The following is a 21,086-nucleotide window of genomic DNA, read 5'->3' as shown; positions in this document are numbered from 1 at the left end:
ATATAAAAATGGTTGCTGAAACAATGAGAGCTAGATATTATTTAAATTACTGTAGGGCCCAGGGCCCCCTTCAGCACGATTCTAGGTATTTTATGTCTGTGTAATGTTTTGTGAAGGTTGCGTTTCAGGAGACAAACTTGTGTAATACGTTTGCTGGGAGTAGAAATTCTGTGCCTGACACTAGAGAGGAACTAGATAATGTGTCTGGGGCGCGAAGCTCCTAAAACGGAACTCAGCTTGCAAAACCCTCTGAGCCCACACACCCTGTGGCCTTTCTTTACCTCCCAACTGAGTCCTGGAGCCAACTTCGAATTAATGATGCCTGTTACCACGTGGTCAGCAGCCATGCTTGGATCTTGGTTTAGAGGAAAAGAAATTCAGCCAACACCTCATCCCCCTCCCCTCCAAGGGAGGTCAGAAGTTACTTGCTGTAGCACAACTCTCTGCAGTTAATGGCTTGGGAATTATGAGTGAAGCAAGGACCTTGCCTGGACTACGTATGAGGGTCATCCCTTTCCTCAGGCCATGGAGAAGCTAAATCTGCCTTCTGAGATCATGACCCCAAGCATATAGATTGACCTTTGGAGAGCAGGCTAAGTCTTGTTAGTTTATCCCCAAGCCAGGAGAGCAAGCAAACTGCCTCGGTTTAACATGCAGTGAGGCCAGAATCATGAATGTTTCTGCTTTGGTAATTCAAATTCAACCGTGAATATATCTCAACTCTGTATCTACCAACAGTGTACCAAGTGTGGGGGACATGTTATTAGACAGGGAGGTGGAGTGACACACGCAAACATCTGTATCCACTCCCTCCCCTGCCCCTTTCCTAATAGAGCCCAGCTTGTTCCGGTGCCCACCCTGTGCACCGTGATGCCCCTGTGGCCCCAGCCTCTGGGGGTAGGTCCCCCAGTGGTTTTGCTGTAGACATGAGATATGCAGAGAAGTCTGCTAGGTGGTTTCTAGAGAAGACTTCCTTACTTCTGAGAGAGAGATGCAGGAAGAGATAGTCTTTTCATCACCTGGAATTATCATGTATCAATACATGGTGACCAGAACTGTAGCAGCCACTCAGTTCAGCAGCAATGGAATAAACTGATTAAATGAACTCAGTCCACCTCTCTCGCTTTATATTCAGTGATTTGATTAGGCTTCTGTGGGAGAAGGCAATGGCACCCAACTCCAGTACTCTTGCCTGGAAAATCCCATGGATGGAGGAGCCTAGTAGGCTGCAGTCCATGGGGTTGCTAAGAGTCAGGCACGTCTGAGCGACTTCGCTTTCACTTTTCACTTTCTTGATTGGAGAAGGAAATGGCAACCCACTCCAGTGTTCTTGCCTGGAGAATCCCAGGGACAGAGGAGCCTAGTGGGCTGCCGTCTATGGGGTTGCACAGAGTCGAACATGACTGAAGCGACTTAGCAGCAGCAGCAGGCTTCTGTGAGTTGGAATTGCTATTACTTGCAGGCAAAAGAATCCTATACTATAGGCAGGGGTTGGATCACAAGAAAAATACATAAAAAGAGCACCCTTGCTAGCTTTTAATCACACAATACAAAAGTATCTAGCAGGAAGAGAGAACTCCATTTTGGATCTCTGCCCACCTCCAACAATACACAGCTTAGGAAGCATATGTAGTTCAAGTTTATCACTTCATCTCTAGATTCATTCAATGGGCACATATTTTTCTCTTCAAAAGAAAAAATCTTAAAAGTGGTAGACTTTCTATACTTTTCTTTTTACTTTTACAATTCATAAAACTTCAGTGGTTGGAATCCATTTTCAAGTCTTGGTACCAAGTCCGAGCTCATACTACTCCTTGCACAACAAACAGGCCAATAAATTGAGACACCAATTGTTGGGGCAGAAATAGCAACTTTATTTGGAAAGCCAGCAGGCAGAGAAGTTCTCTGTGTCCCAGAGAGCCATCTTGCCTGGGTTTGGATGCTAGTTGCTTTTATAAAACAAAGAGTGAGGGGTGAGGAGGTAAAGTTTAAAAAGGTAATAGTTGTTGCAAATATTTCCCGGTTCCAACCAGACTCTGGAAGAGATGTGTTAACTGCTTTATTCTGGCAGTCATTTACAGGTGGGCCTTGGTGAGGATGTTTCCTGTGAGCTAAATGAGGGTACAGGTCAGGCTTAGGGGGCAGGATTCCAAGATATGGGCCATCACATATACTTGAAGCTATAGGCAATCTCCTTTTAGTGATTAACTGTAGCAAAAACAGTAGAGAAGGAAATGGCAACCCATTCTAGTATTCTTGCATGGAAAATCCCATGGACAGAGGAGCGTGGCAGGCTACAGTCCACAGTGTCACAAAGAGTCGGACACAGCTGAGAACAAAGACAACAGAACACAAAAGTTAAAGTAAAAGAAACAAATTCAGTATGGCGTTAGATTTGATTTTCTTTGCTACAGTCCTAGTGGTCTTCACTTGCTTGCTGCTCTTCTTGGCTTATTTGTGAGCAGAAGCAGCACAAGGGCTGTGATTTAGGGTCAATGTCCAGTTAATAAAAATAAATCGTGATACAAACATGCATCTGTGGTAAGTCTTTAACACCTTCTCAATCATAAGATACTTTTCAAATGTTATGTAATTCTTTGAAGCTAGGTGTATTTTTCTATCCCTATTTTTCTATAAATGCCATCTATAATTCCTAAGGAGAGATTTTCCTCTAAGGTGAACTTCAACACTTACTTTCAGAGGGTAGAAATTTTTAAGTCCTTATATATGGCATGAACATTGCAGGAAGGAAACTGTTCAGAGTGGTTACTTATGCAGAGAGAAATATAACTGGGCTAAAGAAATTACTTTTTATTTCAGTTCCCTTCAATATTGATTGAGTTGTATTTACTCTGTACAAAAATTACTTTTAAACAAAATTGGGAGGGAAGACAAAAAGAAATTGTTGCTGTTGAAATACCTTCACATTTTCTGTAACACAAAGAATAATGTTTTCCAAAACAGAGAGGTACCAGATGGATTTCTTATAGTCACTCCCATACATTTCTTCCTTGTTGATATTACCTCATTGATTTATGCCTCCTCATCTCTTAAAGTGTTAGTGCTTTGCCCTACTTTTTATCCTTGGTTCATTGTATTGATAGAAATTCCTCATAGGCTTTTATTTCTTCTGTGAAATATTAAAGACTTTAATTTTTAGTTATCTTCATGAGCCACCTTCTCCTGGTCCAGTATCTTCTCAGTCTTAAGTATATGCTTAAGAAATACATCAACCCTTGTATCAGTTACGATGCTCAACTGCAGGTAACAGAGAACATTCGACTCAAAAAGGCTTAAAGAATCGGACATTTATATGCAATGTAATAAGAACTTTAGAGCTAGGGCAGGTTGGCTGCTGCTGCTGCTGCTAAGTCGCTTCAGTCGTGTCTGACTCTGTGAGACCCCATAGACGGCAGCCCACCAGGTTCCCCTGTCCCTGGGATTCTCCAGGCAAGAACACTGGAGTGGGTTGCCATTTCCTTCTCCAATGCATAAAAGTGAAAGTGAAGTCGCTCAGTCGTGTCCGACTCTCAGCGACCCCATGGACTTCAGCCCACCAGGCTCCTCCGTCCATGGGATTTTCCAGGCAGGTCTAGGATTGGTTAATTCAGCTACTCAACAGAGTACTTGAAGATGCAAATTGCTCTCACATTTCTGCCCTGCTTTCTTCTCCATCTCTTCTCCAAAGGCTAATGCCACTCCTGATTCCAGGATGCTGTCACATTCATCACATACAGGCATGATACTGGCCTGCAGGGAAGGACTATTACTTTCTGTAAACTGTCTTTTAAGAGAAAGACCTTCTCATGATTCCTTCAACAGATGTCCCTCACATCTAGTGGCCAGAATTGCATCAGATATAAGGTGAAGTACAAACACTGGAAAATCGCATGGACGGAGGAGCCTGGTAGGCTACAGTCCATGGGGTCTCATAGAGTCAGACATGACTGAGCGACTACTTAAGTAAATACGAAGACTTTAAGGATCAGGGAGACCTAAATCATTGTGATGGTATCAGCTAGAGAGATAGATGTGGGCTTATGTCTTAGTCAGTTACTGGTGAGGGGATTCCAGGATTAGACCAATCATGATTGATTACCAGGACAGGAAGCAACTTCCTCTGAAGCACATGGAAAATAGCTATCTGAACAAATCAGAGTTGTTAGCAAAGAAAATGTATGTTGGAGGTTTGACAGTTAGGCTTTGGGTTTGGATAAAGGAAATGGTTTGAGGTTAGGCAACCACCAGTGTCTGCTAAAACACTGCCTTTATTGGTTTCCATTCCTTTTAAATCTAATAAATATGATAATCCTGAGAACAGATTCCTTTGCCTGGCATAGCCTAGATTCTTCCCCTAACTGGGAGGAATCCATTTTCACTTTATTTCCAGAGTTCAAATGCTTTTTCTTTTTTTCTTAAGAGCAATGACAGCAGAGCAACCAAGCAAATATAAAATGAATTTGTCTTGCTTTCATATCAAAATCTGTCTAGCCATCTCACAATTTACTTACTTACTTACTTGTCTGTCTCCAATTTGTTTTCTGCACAGGATTTAAAAGAATTCTGTTAGCCACATAGGGAAGTCAGCAAAGCTTATTTATAAATGAGCTATGAGAATACCAAGTTGTCTACAATTCTTTGTAGGTTTTGAAGAATGATTCATTATTTTGACTGATTGGAAATATACAGAGGGAAGTGTGCCTTCAGCCTCTTGTGTCTTTAGCGTTCTTCAGAAGTTGTTGTTTCCACTCTTTACAGAGCTTTGGAGATAGTGGACGGAGCACGTGTGGCTGGAGAGTATGAAGAATGTACACTGTACTGCGGGGAGTCCCAGTTCTTTCACACCACCTGTGAGATGCCTGGCGCTTTACCTACAGAGTCTGGAATCTTTAAAAAGGTAATGCTTCATTTCCAATATTTGACTCCTGGGACTAAACACTTTAGTGAATTAAAGCAGTGTAAAATAACACCTGTCTGGTTGAAAAACATAGTTAAAAAGATCGTAGATGGTTAAAAGGTCATTACATGTCAAAGCACTGTGATAATAAATCAGGATCAAAGGAAGAGTTTGAATCTTTGCTCTTTGCTGCCTTCAGAAGTTCTGCGTGGTGTCATGGGTGCCTTTTGCTGCCTTTTCCCCTTTATATACCTTTAACTCAAAGATATACAAAGTAAAATGATATCAATATTTGGAAACAGTGATTCTTTCCCATAAAAAGCATTTTATTTACTTACATTTCCTTCCTACTGTAAGGCATTTAGAGTTGTTACCATTCTATCAGCAGTTACATTTTAATATCTAGATGTTTGCATAGAAAGTTCTAACTTAACTATATTGCTTTAAGAGAAGCTTTTAATTGTGTTTCTGTAAAAGAAACTTTATTTTACTTTAAAAGTTAAGTTCTAACTTAACTACATTGCTTTAAAATTTTTCCTCAGGTGGGAGATAAAAGTATATTCTTATTAACTGCATCCTTTTACCCATGAAAGGACATGGCTTGTGCGCTTGCCTGCAAGCAGCAAGATAAAATAAAGTCTTGACTCACAGTGTGAGAGCTGGTTTAGCTGCCAGACTTTGAAGGCTGTATAATACAGTTCTTGTTACAACTTCTTAGAAGATCACTGAGGGTTAGCAATGAAAGATAGTTTGTCATGAAAGAAATCCCCTCCCCAAAGGAGTTTGTTTTAGTAATGTTGTATATTAAAAGTGAAACAATTACTTAGTGCAAGATGAAAAATTTGGAGATTGGATATACAACACTGTGAATGTATTTAGGACTACTGATGTATTTAGGATTAAATGTATTTAGGACTGCTGAGCTGTATATTTAAAATGGTTAAGATAGTAAATTGTATGTATGTGTATTTTACCACAATGAAAAAATTTTAAAAATATCCTTGGTGATAAGCTGTAAGAAAAAAAGACATGATGATATCATAAGCTCATATTTTAGTTTATTAGAAAATAAAAGTGGGTAGAGAAATTCACAGAAAATACTTTCTAACTCAAAATAGCATAATTTATCAATCAGTACCAGAAGTATAAAATTAAGTTTTATAAAATGGTGAAATGAAAAAATCAAATTTAACTTTAAAAAATTAAGTAACCTGGCTTATTATAATTTATATGTACTTTCAAATTGGTTTTACATTTTGTTCTTCTTTATAAGAAACAGTTTGTAACTGGAAACAAAACCTGATAAATCCAGTCACTGGCCGTGAGTTTTGAGTTGTTTTCTATATTTTTCCCTTAATAATTATAATTCTGCAAGTGTCATGTCATTAAGTATCTCATGATATTTACTGAAGTCCGGGAAACAGTTGGTGGCAGCACGTAAAGTTGGGCCAAAAGTAACTTCCCTGAGAGGGATGACTGTGAAGGGTCTGTGGTACTTCCTCCCTTGGTCTACAATTCAACAGCAGCCGTGTCTTCTTCACGAGACTCTCACTCTGTCTAGACATGCTCTCTTGACACTTGCTTGCTGTCCCAGGATACAGTCAAGGAGGGCTGGCAGGGAGAAGGAGGCCAGGCAGAACACCCGGGAAAGGCAGACACCAGGGACCAGAAATGGATGAAATGGGTACCCAGTGTAGGAAGGGAGCCAGGGCAGATAGAAGACAGGCAGGAACTTGAAGAAGGGAGGCTAGGCAAAGTGTCGTTCTGGCTACAGTGTCTCCATGTGTCTCCTGAAATGGGGTCAGCCAGGCACTGCACCACACCATCCTGCTCAGCGATGGTCAAATGCCCACAACAGGAAGAACAGGCTTCCAGGTCCACTTCTGGATCTGCCGGTTGTCTCTCCCTCTCCCTTTTTCTCCCTCTCCATCATCCCTCATGGGTCTGACTCTGGATCTTTCTCACCTGCATATTCTATAAGGACTGGAAGAAAAGAGGAGGCATAGTGCTCTCTTGCCTACTGATGATGTTCTCAATTTTATGTCTCTTGAGATCATAGCTGAGATGTGTAACTAGGCCATTTTCAGAAGTGCAGGACAGCTCTATACCACCAGTCTGACCAGTATTACTGAGAAACAGAAATTAGCTCCACGTAGATTCTGGGTAATTCATACCTACTGTAAGTGCCAGGGTGCCTCCCATACCTTTCAAAGAATTCTTCTTAGTCTACTCTCTGCAACGAGCCTGGGCATTTCCTACAGGATTCAGCGGATTTACTAGGCAATTGTATCAGCATCACCCTTGGTATCTTTCCCAGGCAGAAGGCCATCAGTTCTTCTTAAGATCCCAGAGTTGATCTAGCTCTCTAAGTTATATCTGTTTATTCAGACAAATGTTTCAAGTGTTTTTTTTTTGGGGGGGGGGGATTTGAATTATTTTTTAATATAAATTTATTTATTTTAATTGGAGGCTAATTACTTTACAATACTGTATTGGTTTGGCCATACATCAACATGAATCCGCCATGGGTATACACGTGTTCCCCATCCTGAACCCCCCCTCCCACCTCCCTCCCTGTACCATCCCTCTGGGTCATCCCAGTGCACCAGCCCCAAGCATCCTGCATCATGCATCAAACCTGGACTGGCGATTCATTTCATATATGATATTATACATGTTTCAATGCCATTCTCCCAAATCATCGCACCCTCTCCCTCTCCCAGAGTCCAAAAGACTGTTCTATACATCTGTGTCTCTTTTGCTGTCTCACATACAGGGTTATCGTTACCATCTTTCTAAATTCCATATATATGCTTTAGTATACTGCATTGGTGTTTTTCTTTCTGGCTTACTAATCACTGTATAATCGGCTCCAGTTTCATCCACCTCATTAGAACTGATTCAAATGTATTCTTTTTAATGGCTGAGTAATACTCCATTGTGTACATGTACCACTGCTTTCTTATCCATTCATCTGCTGATGGACAGCTAGGTTGCTTCCATGTCCTGGCTATTATAAACAGTGTTGCGATGAACACTGGGGTACACCTGTCTCTTTCAATTCTGGTTTCCTCAGTGTGTATGCCCAGTAGCGGGATTGCTGGGTCATAAGGCAGTTCTATTTGCAATTTTTTAAGGAGTCTCCACGCTGTTCTCCATAGTGGCTGTACTAGTTTGCATTCCCACCAACAGTGTAAGAGGGTTCCCTTTTCTCCACACCCTCTCCAGCATTTATTGCTTGTGGACGTGGATAGCAGCCATTCTGACTGGTGTGAAATGGTACTTCATTGTGGTTTTGATTTGCATTTCTCTGATAATGAGTGATGTTGAGCATCTGTTCATGTGTTTGTTAGCCATCTGTATGTCTTCTTTGGAGAAATGTCTGTTTAGTTCTTTGGCCCATTTTTTGATTGGGTCGTTTATTTTTCTGGAATTGAGCTGCATAAGTTGCTTGTATATTTTTGAGATTAGTTGTTTGTCGGTTGCTTCATTTGCTATTATTTTCTCCCATTCAGAAGGCTGTCTTTTCACCTTGCTTATGGTTTCCTTTGTTGTGCAGCAGCTTTTAATGTTAATTAGATCCCATTTGTTTATTTTTGCTTTTATTTCCAATATTCTGGGAGGTGGGTCATAGAGGATCCTGCTGTGATTTATGTCGGAGAGTGTTTTGCCTATGTTCTCCTCTAGGAGTTTTATAGTTTCTGGTCTTACGTTTAGATCTTCAATCCATTTTGAGTTTATTTTTGTGTATGGTGTTAGAAAGTGATCTAGTTTCATTCTTTTACAAGTGGTTGTTCAGTTTTCCCAGCACCACTTGTTAAAGAGATTGTCTTGATGACTGTGGCTTTGTAGTAGAGCTTGAAGTCAGGCAGGTTGAGTCCTCCAGGTCCATTCTTCTTTCTCAAGATTGCTTTGGCTATTTGAGTTTTTTTGTATTTCCATACAAATTGTGAAATTATTTGTTCTAGCTCTGTGAAAAAAATACCGTTGATAGCTTGATAGGGATTGCATTGAATCTATAGATTGCTTTAGGTAGTATACTCATTTTCACTATATTGATTTTCCCGATCCATAAACATGGTATATTTCTCCATCTATTAGTGTCCTCTTTGATTTCTTTCACCAGTGTTTTATAATTATCTATATATAAATGTTTCAGTTTATATTTGCACCGAAGTTAAGCCATGTGTCTTCCCCCAAACAATTAAGATTTATTCATTCTCTTTATGTGTTCCACACACTCTGTTATTGTGTTTGTTTACTTATTTAACATGTTGTTAAAATTCCTTAGACTTTCTTTAGAGCTGACAATATTGTATTGAATCCTTTAATTAAAAGAAGACATTTGTTCTACCTGCTTGTATAAATGAAAATGGATTTTTAAATACTAAGATAATATTGCCTCTCAAACGAGTATATACATCAGCTAGGAAAAAGAGCTTGTGGGTCCTCAGACATGTCCGACTCTTTGCAACCCCATGGAATGTAGCCCACCCGGCTTCTCTGTCCATGGAATTTTCCAGGCAAGAATACTGGAGTGGGTTGCCATTTCCTAGGTAAAAGAGCACAACCACAAATCAAAGCAGAATATTACTAGAATTTAAATCTTATATGAGAAAAATCACCAAGGATCTTATTTATTTACACAAAACAAGTTTTTCCTTTAAGGTGAAGGTGAAGTCGCTCAGTCATGTCCGACTCTTTTCAACCCCATGGACTGTAACCTACTAGGCTTCTCCGTCCATGGGATTCTCCAGGCAAGAATACTGGAGTGGATTGCCATTTCCTTCTCCAGGGGATCTTCCTGACCCAGGGATCGAACCTGGGTCTCCCGCATTGGAGGCAGATGCTTTAACCTCTGAGCCACCAGGGAATATTTCCTTTAAACAGCTACGTAAAACCTTTAGTCAGCTTTAGAGTAGAAGATATTTATGTTAATATTTATATTTGTAATAGACTTTTCATATGAGAGAAAAGCACAAGAAAGTGGTATCATTAAGTGAAAACATATATCATCTATGATAATCATATTGAATAATTCTTTCTTTGCATGTAAGAAAGGATTAACCTTGTACATTAATATATCTTTTTGCTGTAGTTTTTACTTCTTATATTTACTACTTAGTTCATTTGTAAATGAAAATGTCTTAATTCTACTACATAAGGATATTTCTGGGATGTGAAAGAATACCTTTTATTTTTACTTTTTAAATTATGAAATATATGTACAAAAGACTTAGAACATATCACATATAATGGTTATGTATAATGCCACTATATAATTACAATTATTTTTTAAAGTAGATGAATTAAGATTTTAGGTGGAGTTTCAATTTCAAACTCTCAAAAATTAATAGAATGAATACGCAGAGAAGTAGAAAGATATAGTAAACCCTTTATTAATTAAAGTGTTTCTTAAAAAAAAAAAAGAATAAGAATACCATCATCAAAAGAATAGCAGCATCAAAAAGGGTAATTACCTTAATGAGAATTTCAGTGATCTCTAGTAGGAAAATCTCTTAATTTTTCTTCAATTCTGATCACTTCCTTTGATCTAGAAAATTTCTCTAACAATAGTTATGATAAGTGATATTGTCACATTTTCAATCATTCTGGAGCCAAACTTAAGCAAGTTAAAGGGAATAAACGGGTACAGCAATTGTTTGGTTAAGGGGGAAAAGCTTTTTCTTTTTTTAACCATTTGGATATTTTATTCTGAACTTGGATAAAGTCTCTATTTCCCATTGCCTGTGTGTATGCATGTGTATAGTGTGTGCATACGTACTTTTTAAAAGAAAAAGTAAGCCATGCACCCCCAAACCAAAGTAACTATAATCTATAGAACAGAAGGAATTTCGCCAAATCAGGGCTGCTCCTCTAGTAGTCGCACGTACAGATTTTGATTCTTGTCTATGCTTCTCTGAGCCATCATTCAGAAGACATCTGTGAATCTTTCATCTCACTCTTGCGATTGGGTTGCTCCCAAATCATCCAAAACAGACAGATATTTGCTTTAGTCTCAAGTATCTCAGAGGTGTTTCTACCACCATCACTTTTGACAGCTTTTTCATCACCCAATTAATCTTATAATTGTCAAGGGGGAGTGTTTTCCAGCTTCCACCCTGGTTATTCTAGTTTAGTCAATATGGATAACAATTCAGTTCAACAAGCATTTGTTCAGGTAGTAAAGAGGACAGAACATTTCCTAACATTTACCATGTTCCTCAGGTAGCTGACCGCATTGAGAGGCAAGGTCCCATTTCTCTTCCCAACCCCATCATTTCTCCCTTTTCTCTCTCTCCCTAGCTGTTCTACGTGGCCAACCAATTTTCCTCTGGATGGCCAATCCCCAGATTTAACTCATTTCTTAGACTGGACCAAGTTCAAAATATGAATTACTTAAGAAGCCTCCCACAATGGAGGAGACCCTGGTTCGATTCCTGGGTCAGGAAGATCTGCTGGAGAAGAGATAAGCTACCCACTCCAGTGTTCTCGGGCTACCCTTGTAGCTCAGCTGGAAAAGAATCCACCTGCGATGCCGGAGACCTGGGTTCGATCCCTGGGTTGGGAAGATCCCTGGAGAAGGCAAAGGCTACCCACTCCAGTATTCTGGCCTGGAGAAGTCCATGGACTGTATAGTCCATGGGTTCGCAAAGAGTCGGATACAACTGAACAACTTTCACTTTCCCACTTTAAGAGGCCTCAGACTTGTCCACTCAGCCCAGTCCCCTGGTGCCCAGTGTTGGGTCTTCTCCACTATTGGGCTGGCCTAGGACACAGTGCACTAACATTGGTCACTTGGCTCCTACACTTTGTCTTAGATCACCCAGGTTACTAATCCCACCCAGAGCCCTTCTGAAGTTATCCTGCAAGAAGTAAGACCTTTGAAATCCTGAGTTCCAACTCCCTAATGCTAATCCTGAGAATGAGGTATTTACTTACTAAGTTAAGTCCTTCCCAATAATGACTTCCTTGAAGGACTCATGAGTATCATCTATCCCTTCCAAAACTGCATTTGACACTCCTGGTGGCACTTCATCTTACCTGCATGTGTGATTAGAGATTGCTGGGCCTTAGAACTACCTTGTCCCAGATCTCTGCTTATATTGTCTATCAGATCTTGATGTCACTTTGCCCACCCCACCCTGGGACCCTGTCTGTACTGGCTGCATGGCAGGATTCTTCCTGTGCTCTGTAAGTACTATTCTAAAAGGCTAAATATACTGTTAGGAAGGACTTCCCTGGAGGTCCAATGGTTAAGACTCAACACATCCAATGCAGGGGGCACAGGTTTGATCCCTGGTTGGGGAACTAAGATACTGCATGCCGTGTGGCCAAAAATAGATAAATAAATAAATAAATATACTGGTAGCAAAAAAAAGTCAACATAGAGAGCAATGTTTACAGTATGTTACATTTTGTGTAAAGGGGGAATTGGAATATACACATATATCTTTGTAGATGCATTAAGAAATTATGAAAGGATACATGAAAAACTAGTGATAATTACTTAAAAGAGGCAGATGGGATGCAGGTGGGAGGGAAACATCCTACTGTGTTATTTCTCATATTTTAGTTTTGAACCATTTGAAAGTATTGCCTATTCAAAATTTTTTGATGATAGAGGAATGAATAGATATGATTTAAGTTAAATTGTGATTAAAGGTCATACCTATTTATCCCTTCATCTTCAAAAAATTTTGAATAGGCAATACTTTCAAATGGTTCAAAATTCAAAATATGTGATTAAAGTTACACTGAAATGGTTTAGGAATGCATGTGTGATTTTTTATGATTCTCTGATTTGCTGTAAATAGTACCAATCCTGATTGCATTGCCCAAGGGGATGTCAGGTTGTTCTAAGTTTCTTATTGCACCATTCTACTACCTTTGCCTATAATCTTTCCCATGCCTAGGAAGTCTTTCCACTTGTCTACTTGCAAAATTCTCATCCTTTAAGATCCTGCTCAAACACCTCTTTCTTTGTGATCCCTGCCCTGGAAAACATGTTCATTTACCATGGATGTATCACGAACTCGGCACTTACCATATTGATTTTCAAGTCTCTTTCCTTATCAGACTAGGAGGCCCTCAGGGTCAGACTGCATCTGTATGGCTGGAACATTATCTATAAATTTTGCATGAATGAAATACCATCGGTTCATAATAAAAGGTAGTAGAAAACAATGCTGTTGCAAATGTGCAGCATTTCAGCTCTAGTTTGGTTGAATTTTTATTTGTGCTTTCAAAGGTAGAGTTTTAAGTCCACCGAATGTGTATATATACGTAGGCAAGCCACGTGTGAGCAGCAGAAAGGCAATGTGACTGTTTCCAGAGCATGACTCCACCTTCCTTCTTCAGCACTTAGGCTGCAGGGTTGCAAAGATCAAAGTGGATCATGGTGGCATAGGGAACATTTTTTCTCTGAAAAAGCTTGGTATTATTGGATGTAGCAAGAACTGCCTTTTCTGCATAAGAAGTTTCACATGTTGGGTCTTCTGTAGGCTGGAGAATGTTGCTCTAGTATCCTAAGAATAGTGATACAAAAGCAGGACATGGTATACCAGTTCTTTTTCTCTTAAAACCTAAATATCTGATCTTACAAGAAAAAGACTGATTGCCTGTGTATAGCTAGCTCTGGGAAAATCAAGCCTGTATATAGCTATCTGTGATACTGTACATTTAAATGTATCATAGTCACGAGGAGGTAACAGGAAATCAATGAGTGATTTGTTGTTGTTTTTATACACCAAGTACATGTGTTGTCTTCCTTTGAGGTAATAACTATGGGTGCTGTTTATTTACATATGTATAAATAAACATATTAGTATATATTAGCCAGTCCATTTCTCTGTAACCTATAAAGCTTTGTCTCTAGTCAGGTTTTATTTTGTTTTGTTTTAAAGCTTGGTAATATATTCATTATTTTTCTTCTAAATATTTGTTTATTGCAAAAAATATCAAAGAATATGAAACATACAAAATAAAGACAAATTCTCCCATTACACTTGAAAGTAGCTAGTTTGGTATATATCCTCTCAAAGGTTTTTGTTATGCATTTATAGAAATAGAGTTAGTTTATTCATGCTTTTTCCACCAGAAGGGATCATATACTGCACTGTTGTTCAGTCATTCAATAGTGTCAGACTCTGCGACCCCATGGACTGCAGCATGCCAGGCTTCCATTTCCTTCACCATCTCCCAGAGCTTGCTCAAACTCATGTCCATTTAATTGGTGATGCCATCCAACCATCTCATCCTCTGTCCTCCCCTTCTCCTCCTGCCTTCAGTCTTTCCCATCATCAGAGTCTTCTCCAGTGAGTCAGTTCTACACATCAGGTGGAAAGTATTGGAGCTTCAGTTTCAGCATCAGTGCTTACAATGACTATTAAGGGTTGATTTCCTTTAGGTTTGACTCGTTGGATCTCCTTGCAGTCCAAGGGACTCTCAAGAGTCTTCTCCAGCACCATAGTTCAAAGCATCAATTCTTCTGTGCTCAGCTTTCTTTATAGTCCAACTCTCACATTCATACATGACTACTGGAAAAACCATAGCTTTGACTAGACAGACCTTTTTCGGCAAAGTAATGTCTCTGCTTTTTAATATGCTCTCTAGGTTTGTCATAGCTATACTGAATGCAGTTCTCTGATTCATTTCTTTTTACTAAGCAGTCTTTGTGATCACCTTGTCAAATCAGTATCTATGCATTTGCCTCTTTTGAACAATTAGTATTCCATATGTAGTATGGAATATAGTAGTATTCCATATGTCTATTACAATGACTCTACTATTCTCTAGTTAACCAATTTTTATGAACATTAAAGTTATCTGTGCTTAAAAAATTTTTTTTACATATTTCCATCTCTATGGGGTTTTTTGATCACTATTTCTATGGGATAAATTCTCTAGAAGTGAAATTACTAAATCAAAAGCACACTTATTTTTAGATGTTACAGATATTGTCAAATGACCCATAAAAAGTTTTTATCAGCCTAAGCTCCCAGCCAAAGTGAATGAATGTGCCTATTTTTCTACCACTTTATAAATGTAATTGATGTAATGTAATTGATCTTTTTCATTTTGCCATTCTGTTGATATCTCATTGTTTATACTTGTAGTTCTTCAATTAAGAAAGAGGTTAAACTTTTTTTTTTTACATTTATTGGCCATTTGCATTTCTTCAGTGAATTATCTTTTCGTGTTTTCTGCTCATTTCATGTTCTTCTGCTCATTTATGTGTTGGGTTTATCTTGCTTATGATACTGTGACAAAGTGATAATCATTGATATTCAAAATGGATAAAAATTGTTTTTACAGGGAACATTTGAACCTTTTGCATTCTTTTAAAAAATAATTTAGTGTTTGGTTATCCAATTAGGGTTTAAATTTGCTGTTTGCTTTTAGAGTTGGGAGTTCTGTGTAGGAGAAACTGTTAGGTTGTGAGAAACCAAAATGCTTCCCTGCTCTAACTAGAGAATGAGTATCAGAGGAGATGGGAACAGGAGTAGGGCTTCTGAAATTATACTTTGTGGTCATTCATGCAGTGGAACTAAATGACAGTCTCAGAAGAGTCCCTGAGATGTTTTTCCCTCTCATTCACTCCAGTTCTACTCCTGCATGTCTTTCAGTCCCTTTGTTCAAATGAATTTCTTAAACTTACAATTTAAAATATTTACAGCAGCCTTAGATTCAAACTACCAAGGACTGAACATTTACAGTCCTTCTGGATTCTATTTCTAGTTCTGTCAGGAATCCCTGGCTGATAGTCATCCTTACCAGCATGCCTGTCTTGTAAGGAAATCGTTAATGATTGTAAAGCCCAGGGCATATACAGAGCTCTCTGTAAGTAGTAATTACAGTTATTGTTCTCCTGGCATCCTTAAATTTCAAACTGAATTCCTACCAGCTAATGTAGTGCAAGCGAAACTTAAACTCTTGTGACATCATTCCCATAATAAAGAGGAGTGGCTGGCCAGTGATGCTCATTTGTTTTCCTGAAGACATCAGGAGAGGATCATACATCATTTTGGTTGTAGAGATGAAAATGTAGGGCTTTGTCTTCTTTTGAATACTCTAATCATAGAATATTTGTTTTGATCAGAAATCCCTCATTGGGGATCCATCTTTAGTCAGAAACAAAGCCCTCTGGCTACGCTCAATGACATTTGGGCCAATTGGAATCATATCTGGTTGCTTAAGTAACTCTAGACACCCCACTTCTTCTGCAATTACTACTTCTGTCCGGAGGAAACTCTGAAGACTGGTCCGATCCAGAACCTCGATGGGGGGTCGAACCTGCTGTGGGTGTGGCTGTGGCAGTGGCAGGTGCGATGGGTGTGCCAACAATCGCAGCAGGAGTGTGGACCCTCGGAACAGATACTCTGCCTCCCGGAATAGATATGAAAATTCTAGAAACAGGTACTATGCCAGGGATCTTGAGGTAAGTCCTTGCTGAGGGAATCCTTCTGAATCATTGATTTGTCCAATGTCTCTTTAATAACAATTGCGCATGGGTTACATGATTGTGAATGAGAATGTGTTACTGTTTCACAAGGCTAATGCCATGTTCATCTTAAATATTTGAAAGTATCTAGAGCACTATTTATTCATATACTAAGATACTTTTTCTTAGTGTTAAGCATTTTTTGTTTGTTTGTTTTGCAGTCGGTTAAAGCTTTACTCAGAAGGGCAATGCCAGTGAGGGTAGCTCCTGCTGCACACTGTTCTCTGGGACAGTCCTCCCTGCTTTAAGCTTTTTAGAACTCCTTACGCTGTAAGAGAACCATGCTGCTTCACATTCTCCCCAAAACCACTTTCGTTTGCACTGAGCTTATTTGCAGTTAGTAATTGAATCAGATATTAAATCATATAAAGGTGTTTTGAGCAGTAGAATGTTTTAAGAGTCTGGATCAACTGCTCAGAACTGCTTTTTGTGTACCTAATTTGACAGGAGATGCTGTCTTAAAATTGAGAGGTGACTCGAGGTCTTAAACCCAGTGGTCACTCACTATTCCCAGTCCCTGCTTGTAAAAGCCAGTGTGTTGCTTCAGTAGATTTTCTGTGCTACTTTGTAACATGTAGGGTAGCCAGCACCCGCCAGCATGAGCTTGCCTTTGATGCTTATTCATCCCCCTCTTCTCCACCTGTAATATTATACATCTGCTTTGTTTTGCCCAGGAAAACTCTGAAGCTACTGGAATGGAATGTATAGAATGTGTATGTCAGACTAGTTTTGTAATGTGCTTTAGGAAAAGCAAGCCATGCGTACTTCTGACCTGCTGTTTCCCTCAAGATGCTGATTAGAGTGTAACCCATAATCTATTGAAATGGTAATAGATTTAAGTGTATAAATATGTGTTTGTGTGTATATACATACATATATTTATGCTTCTGTGTTGCACACACACATGCACACGGACTTTTGAAAACTATCTGAATGCTAAATCAGCAAATGAAGATGGAATAAAACTTTTGAAGTTTAGTACTTTGCAGACCATATTGGTCAGATGGATCTCTTAGCCATTTCTTATATTCAAGTCTGAAGAGAAGGGACTTAATATTTTCATTATTCTGTGCTTAGTCCCATGATTATTGATTTTACTGTCTTTTCTTCTTAGTAGAGCTTTGATATCTCTATGCCATTGTACATAATGACTTTGGTTTTTGGAAGCTTTAGTCAAACATCATCTATAGAGAGGTCAAAATTTTACAATGTTTCAGTTTGTGTCCTTTGCTAATTAGTGGTTCACTATCAGCTACCAGGGGGTATTTTTAATGACTTTTAACCAGCAACATGGAAAAAATGTTCAGAAGAACATGGGGGAAAACAAAAACTTGTGACTGGAGGACAACAAGATAACACTAACTTAAAACGCTTAGAGCCTTTGAGTAGCAGGTGATTGTGAGAGATCTCTGTGATTATGATAATTGTAACCTAAGAGAATCGCTCCAAGGCAACCTCGGTCATCTCAGTTAACAGTAGGCCATCTCACCTAATTCCTTGCTGACTTTGAATGTAGATTTTAGAAACTTGAATGTGCTGTTAACACATCAAGATAATCTGAACAAGAATCCCAAATAATGTGGAAATTTTTTACTAGTTGATTTTGTTCTAATAGTATCTTAAAATGAAGATTGACCAATTTAGAAAATGAGGGAAGTAGAGACTGATCTGTCATTGATGGTAAAACTCCCAAATTAAAGCATCTCCCTGTTGGTGATAATAGAAAGAAAGTGAAGTCGCTCAGTCGTGTATGACTCTTTGCAACCCCATGGACTGTAGCCTACCAAGCTTCTCTGTCCATGGGATTTTCCAGGCAAAAATACTGGAGTGGGTTGCCATTTCCTTCTCCAGGGGATCTTCCCGACCCAGGGATTGAACCCGGATCACCTGCATTGTAGGCATACACTTTACTGTCTGAGCATAAACTGACCAGGGAAGTCCATTGGTGATAATATTCAAACCAGTGCAGAGGACTTTGCCCTTGGGTTCTCTCATAAGCTTTTTCCAAAATAGCTAAAGAGACTATCAAAATACTTCTAATAATTAACTTCTGTGAGTTTACCAATTAAGTGAAGTTTCATCATAGTGTATATGTTAATTCAAAATATTGAATTTTGGGGGTATTTTACAAAAAGACAATTTATTACAATGATAAATACCTTTTAAAAAGAGACCTCTTTGATTTTCTGTTTTATTTTAAAACTGCAATAGTCCAAACTGGCTAAAGTAATCTAGTAAGTACCTGTGAATACAAAAAATTATGCCTGATCAATATCTATTCATCTTTAAAATTCAAGTTAAATATTATCTCATTTGTGAAATTTCCCTGAATTCTCAGTTGATATTGCCTGATGTCTCTCATGTTCTCATGGAGTTTTATAATATCCCAAGTGATTTCTTCATATTATTATTCAGAAATTTTATCTCTTCTCCACTACTCTACTCCCATTCACATTTTATTTACACCTAATGCTGTGCCTGTGGTATAGAAGACACTCAAAACCCATAATTGCAATAACTGGAAAAGTGAATTATAAATACAGAATTATTAGCCCAAAACCAGAGCTCTGATTTCAGCTCTGCTTTAGACCAACTGTGTTATCTTGGGTGAGTTATTTATCCTTGTTGGGCATCAGCTTTTAATTTATAAATTAGGAAATGAGAATTGGATGAGACAGTGCTCTGTAGAGCTCTTAGGATCCTCTGAGGTGCCCTGGAGGCTACAACAGCAAGAAAGGGATGGATGGAAAGCTGGATGGGAGAGGAACTCAGGCCTGCAAGGTTCATGCCTTGTCTTCATTCAGAGATGCTGACTTATTGATATGTTTGTTTTCTATATGACTAAATTCCTCTATCACTTCTTTTGAATAAAATGCTTTACTGTTGATAAAATCATGAAAACAGCTGGACTAGATTACTGATAATGTTTGTCTAATTCTAATGTCTGTAATATTTGCATTAATTTATTATCATATTGCCTTTTAAGAGAAATTTAATTACATTGCTCTCACTGACTTGTTTATATGTTCACTGCCCTCCCCATATATGTCTTTTCTGTTCTGTTTGTGCTTAGCCAATTTGTCTATTACACCTTGTATTTAGTTTTTAAATCTGAATAAGCTGCTTGTCCCTACCAAATGTTCTTTCATTCGTAAAAAATCATTCTTAAATTTAATTAATTGTTTTGAAATTCATTCTTATCTATCTGAGCATAGAAACCTTGAATATCTAGTTTTATCTACAAATCTGGTGAAGATATTCTTAATTACTTCCTTCTGGTCATTTATGAAGTCACTGCGTAGAATGATATTCAGGTTGGAGTTATTGTGTGTTGGGGGGATGGTGATAGTTGAATAAATTGATATTCTGACTTTCTGTGGTGTTAGCTGATCCTGCAATGAGTTGTCTTCTCTACCCTCACCTTTTTTAAAAATGATATTTGAAAGAGCAAATATTATGAAGTTTGTGAGTAAATATTGATTGACAGTCATCTAAAGTACTAAATAGAACAACACATATTTTCACAACATAAATAATAATGACAGAATTAGCAGGTAGCTTACAGGAGGAAAGAAAAGAAGCAGGAAAAGGTCAAAGTATACAAAATAAGGAAACAGATTCAAATACTGATGCACTCAGCATTCATTCAAGGCTCATTAAACGTCCCTAGTGCTCCCACAGTTTTAATGCTAATATTCTGCCAGTGGCTTATCCTTTGTTCCTTATGTTTGGTACATGTGCTATTTATTTATTCATTTTGTGCTTGTTAATGAGGTACCTTGGGAGTTTCTCCTTTCAACAAAAATGGAAGGGAATGAAAAGGGAATTGTTGGAAATACACTGACTAATTCAGTCCCACAAATTACCAACAGCTTACCTTAAAACCAGCCTAAAAGAAATGACAAACTGATTTTATTTAAGATAAATAACATCCAGTATATCAATTACATTTGACTCAGTGCTGTCCTGTCTTAGAATTAGGAAAGGCATTAGAATCAAGGTGATAGTTAAACATATGAGATGACATATTAAGCAAAGCAGAAAGTATTTGGTTAGAGAATGGTACAGAAAGAAAACTTAGGAAGTAGAATTTTTTTTCAGGAATAAGTATGTGGTGGTATCCAATTTTTAAATACAGAGAAATTGTTGTAAAGTCTTGAGCAAAGAAGCATTCCTGATGAATGTACTATTTCAGAAGTAGAGGCATTGATATTCCTGGTGTAATAGAATGGCAGGGTTGAGGGAAGTAGAAACCTGTGAACACAAATGGGGACTGAAATCTCAGAAACCGCCCAGGAGGCTTTGAAACCAGCATGGGCTTGTATTAACTTAGAGGCTGCTTAACGGGTGAAGTCAAGAGATCTGATGACGGGTTGCATGTAGGAGAAAAAGTGGGTGGAATGAAAGTTTTTAAGGTTTTTAGTTTGGGAGGTTAGAAAAATGGTATTCCTTGGTGACAAATGAAATTCTTTAGAAAGGAAGACTGCTTGCAAGGAAAAATGATTTGTTTTTTAGAAAAGGTCATCTTTGAAGTAGTAACTTGAAAACCAGGTAGAAAGTTTCAGAATCATAGGCAGTATGGAGAAATAGATTTGGACTACCATCAGAAAATGGAAAAATTTCAGTTGTTTTAATTTGCTTTCTCTTTTCTCTTTCTCTCTCTCTCTCTTTTTTTTGTTAGTAAAT

At 38.4% G+C, this 21,086-nt stretch overlaps 1 protein-coding gene across 2 annotated transcripts in view; it reads left to right on the top strand.

The window, feature by feature from the left end:
• AIM1 (absent in melanoma 1) overlaps nucleotides 1–21,086 on the top strand; it is a 227,428-nt gene that overhangs the window by 93,959 nt on the left and 112,383 nt on the right. The window contains exon 2 of one of the 2 annotated variants that reach the window (XM_018053108.1): nucleotides 4,759–4,897. In XM_018053108.1, coding sequence (XP_017908597.1) covers nucleotides 4,759–4,897 — 139 coding nt within the window. Of the gene's footprint in view, nucleotides 1–4,758; nucleotides 4,898–16,011; nucleotides 16,338–21,086 lie in introns of those variants that run through there. The other variant, XM_018053109.1, reaches the window with a different exon arrangement.

The sequence above is a fragment of the Capra hircus genome, chromosome 9 (genome assembly GCF_001704415.2).
Source record: "Capra hircus breed San Clemente chromosome 9, ASM170441v1, whole genome shotgun sequence".
Taxonomy (NCBI): domain Eukaryota; kingdom Metazoa; phylum Chordata; class Mammalia; order Artiodactyla; family Bovidae; genus Capra; species Capra hircus.
The sequence above is the reverse complement of the archived record's forward strand: the minus strand, read 5'-3'. Positions and strand labels throughout refer to the sequence as shown.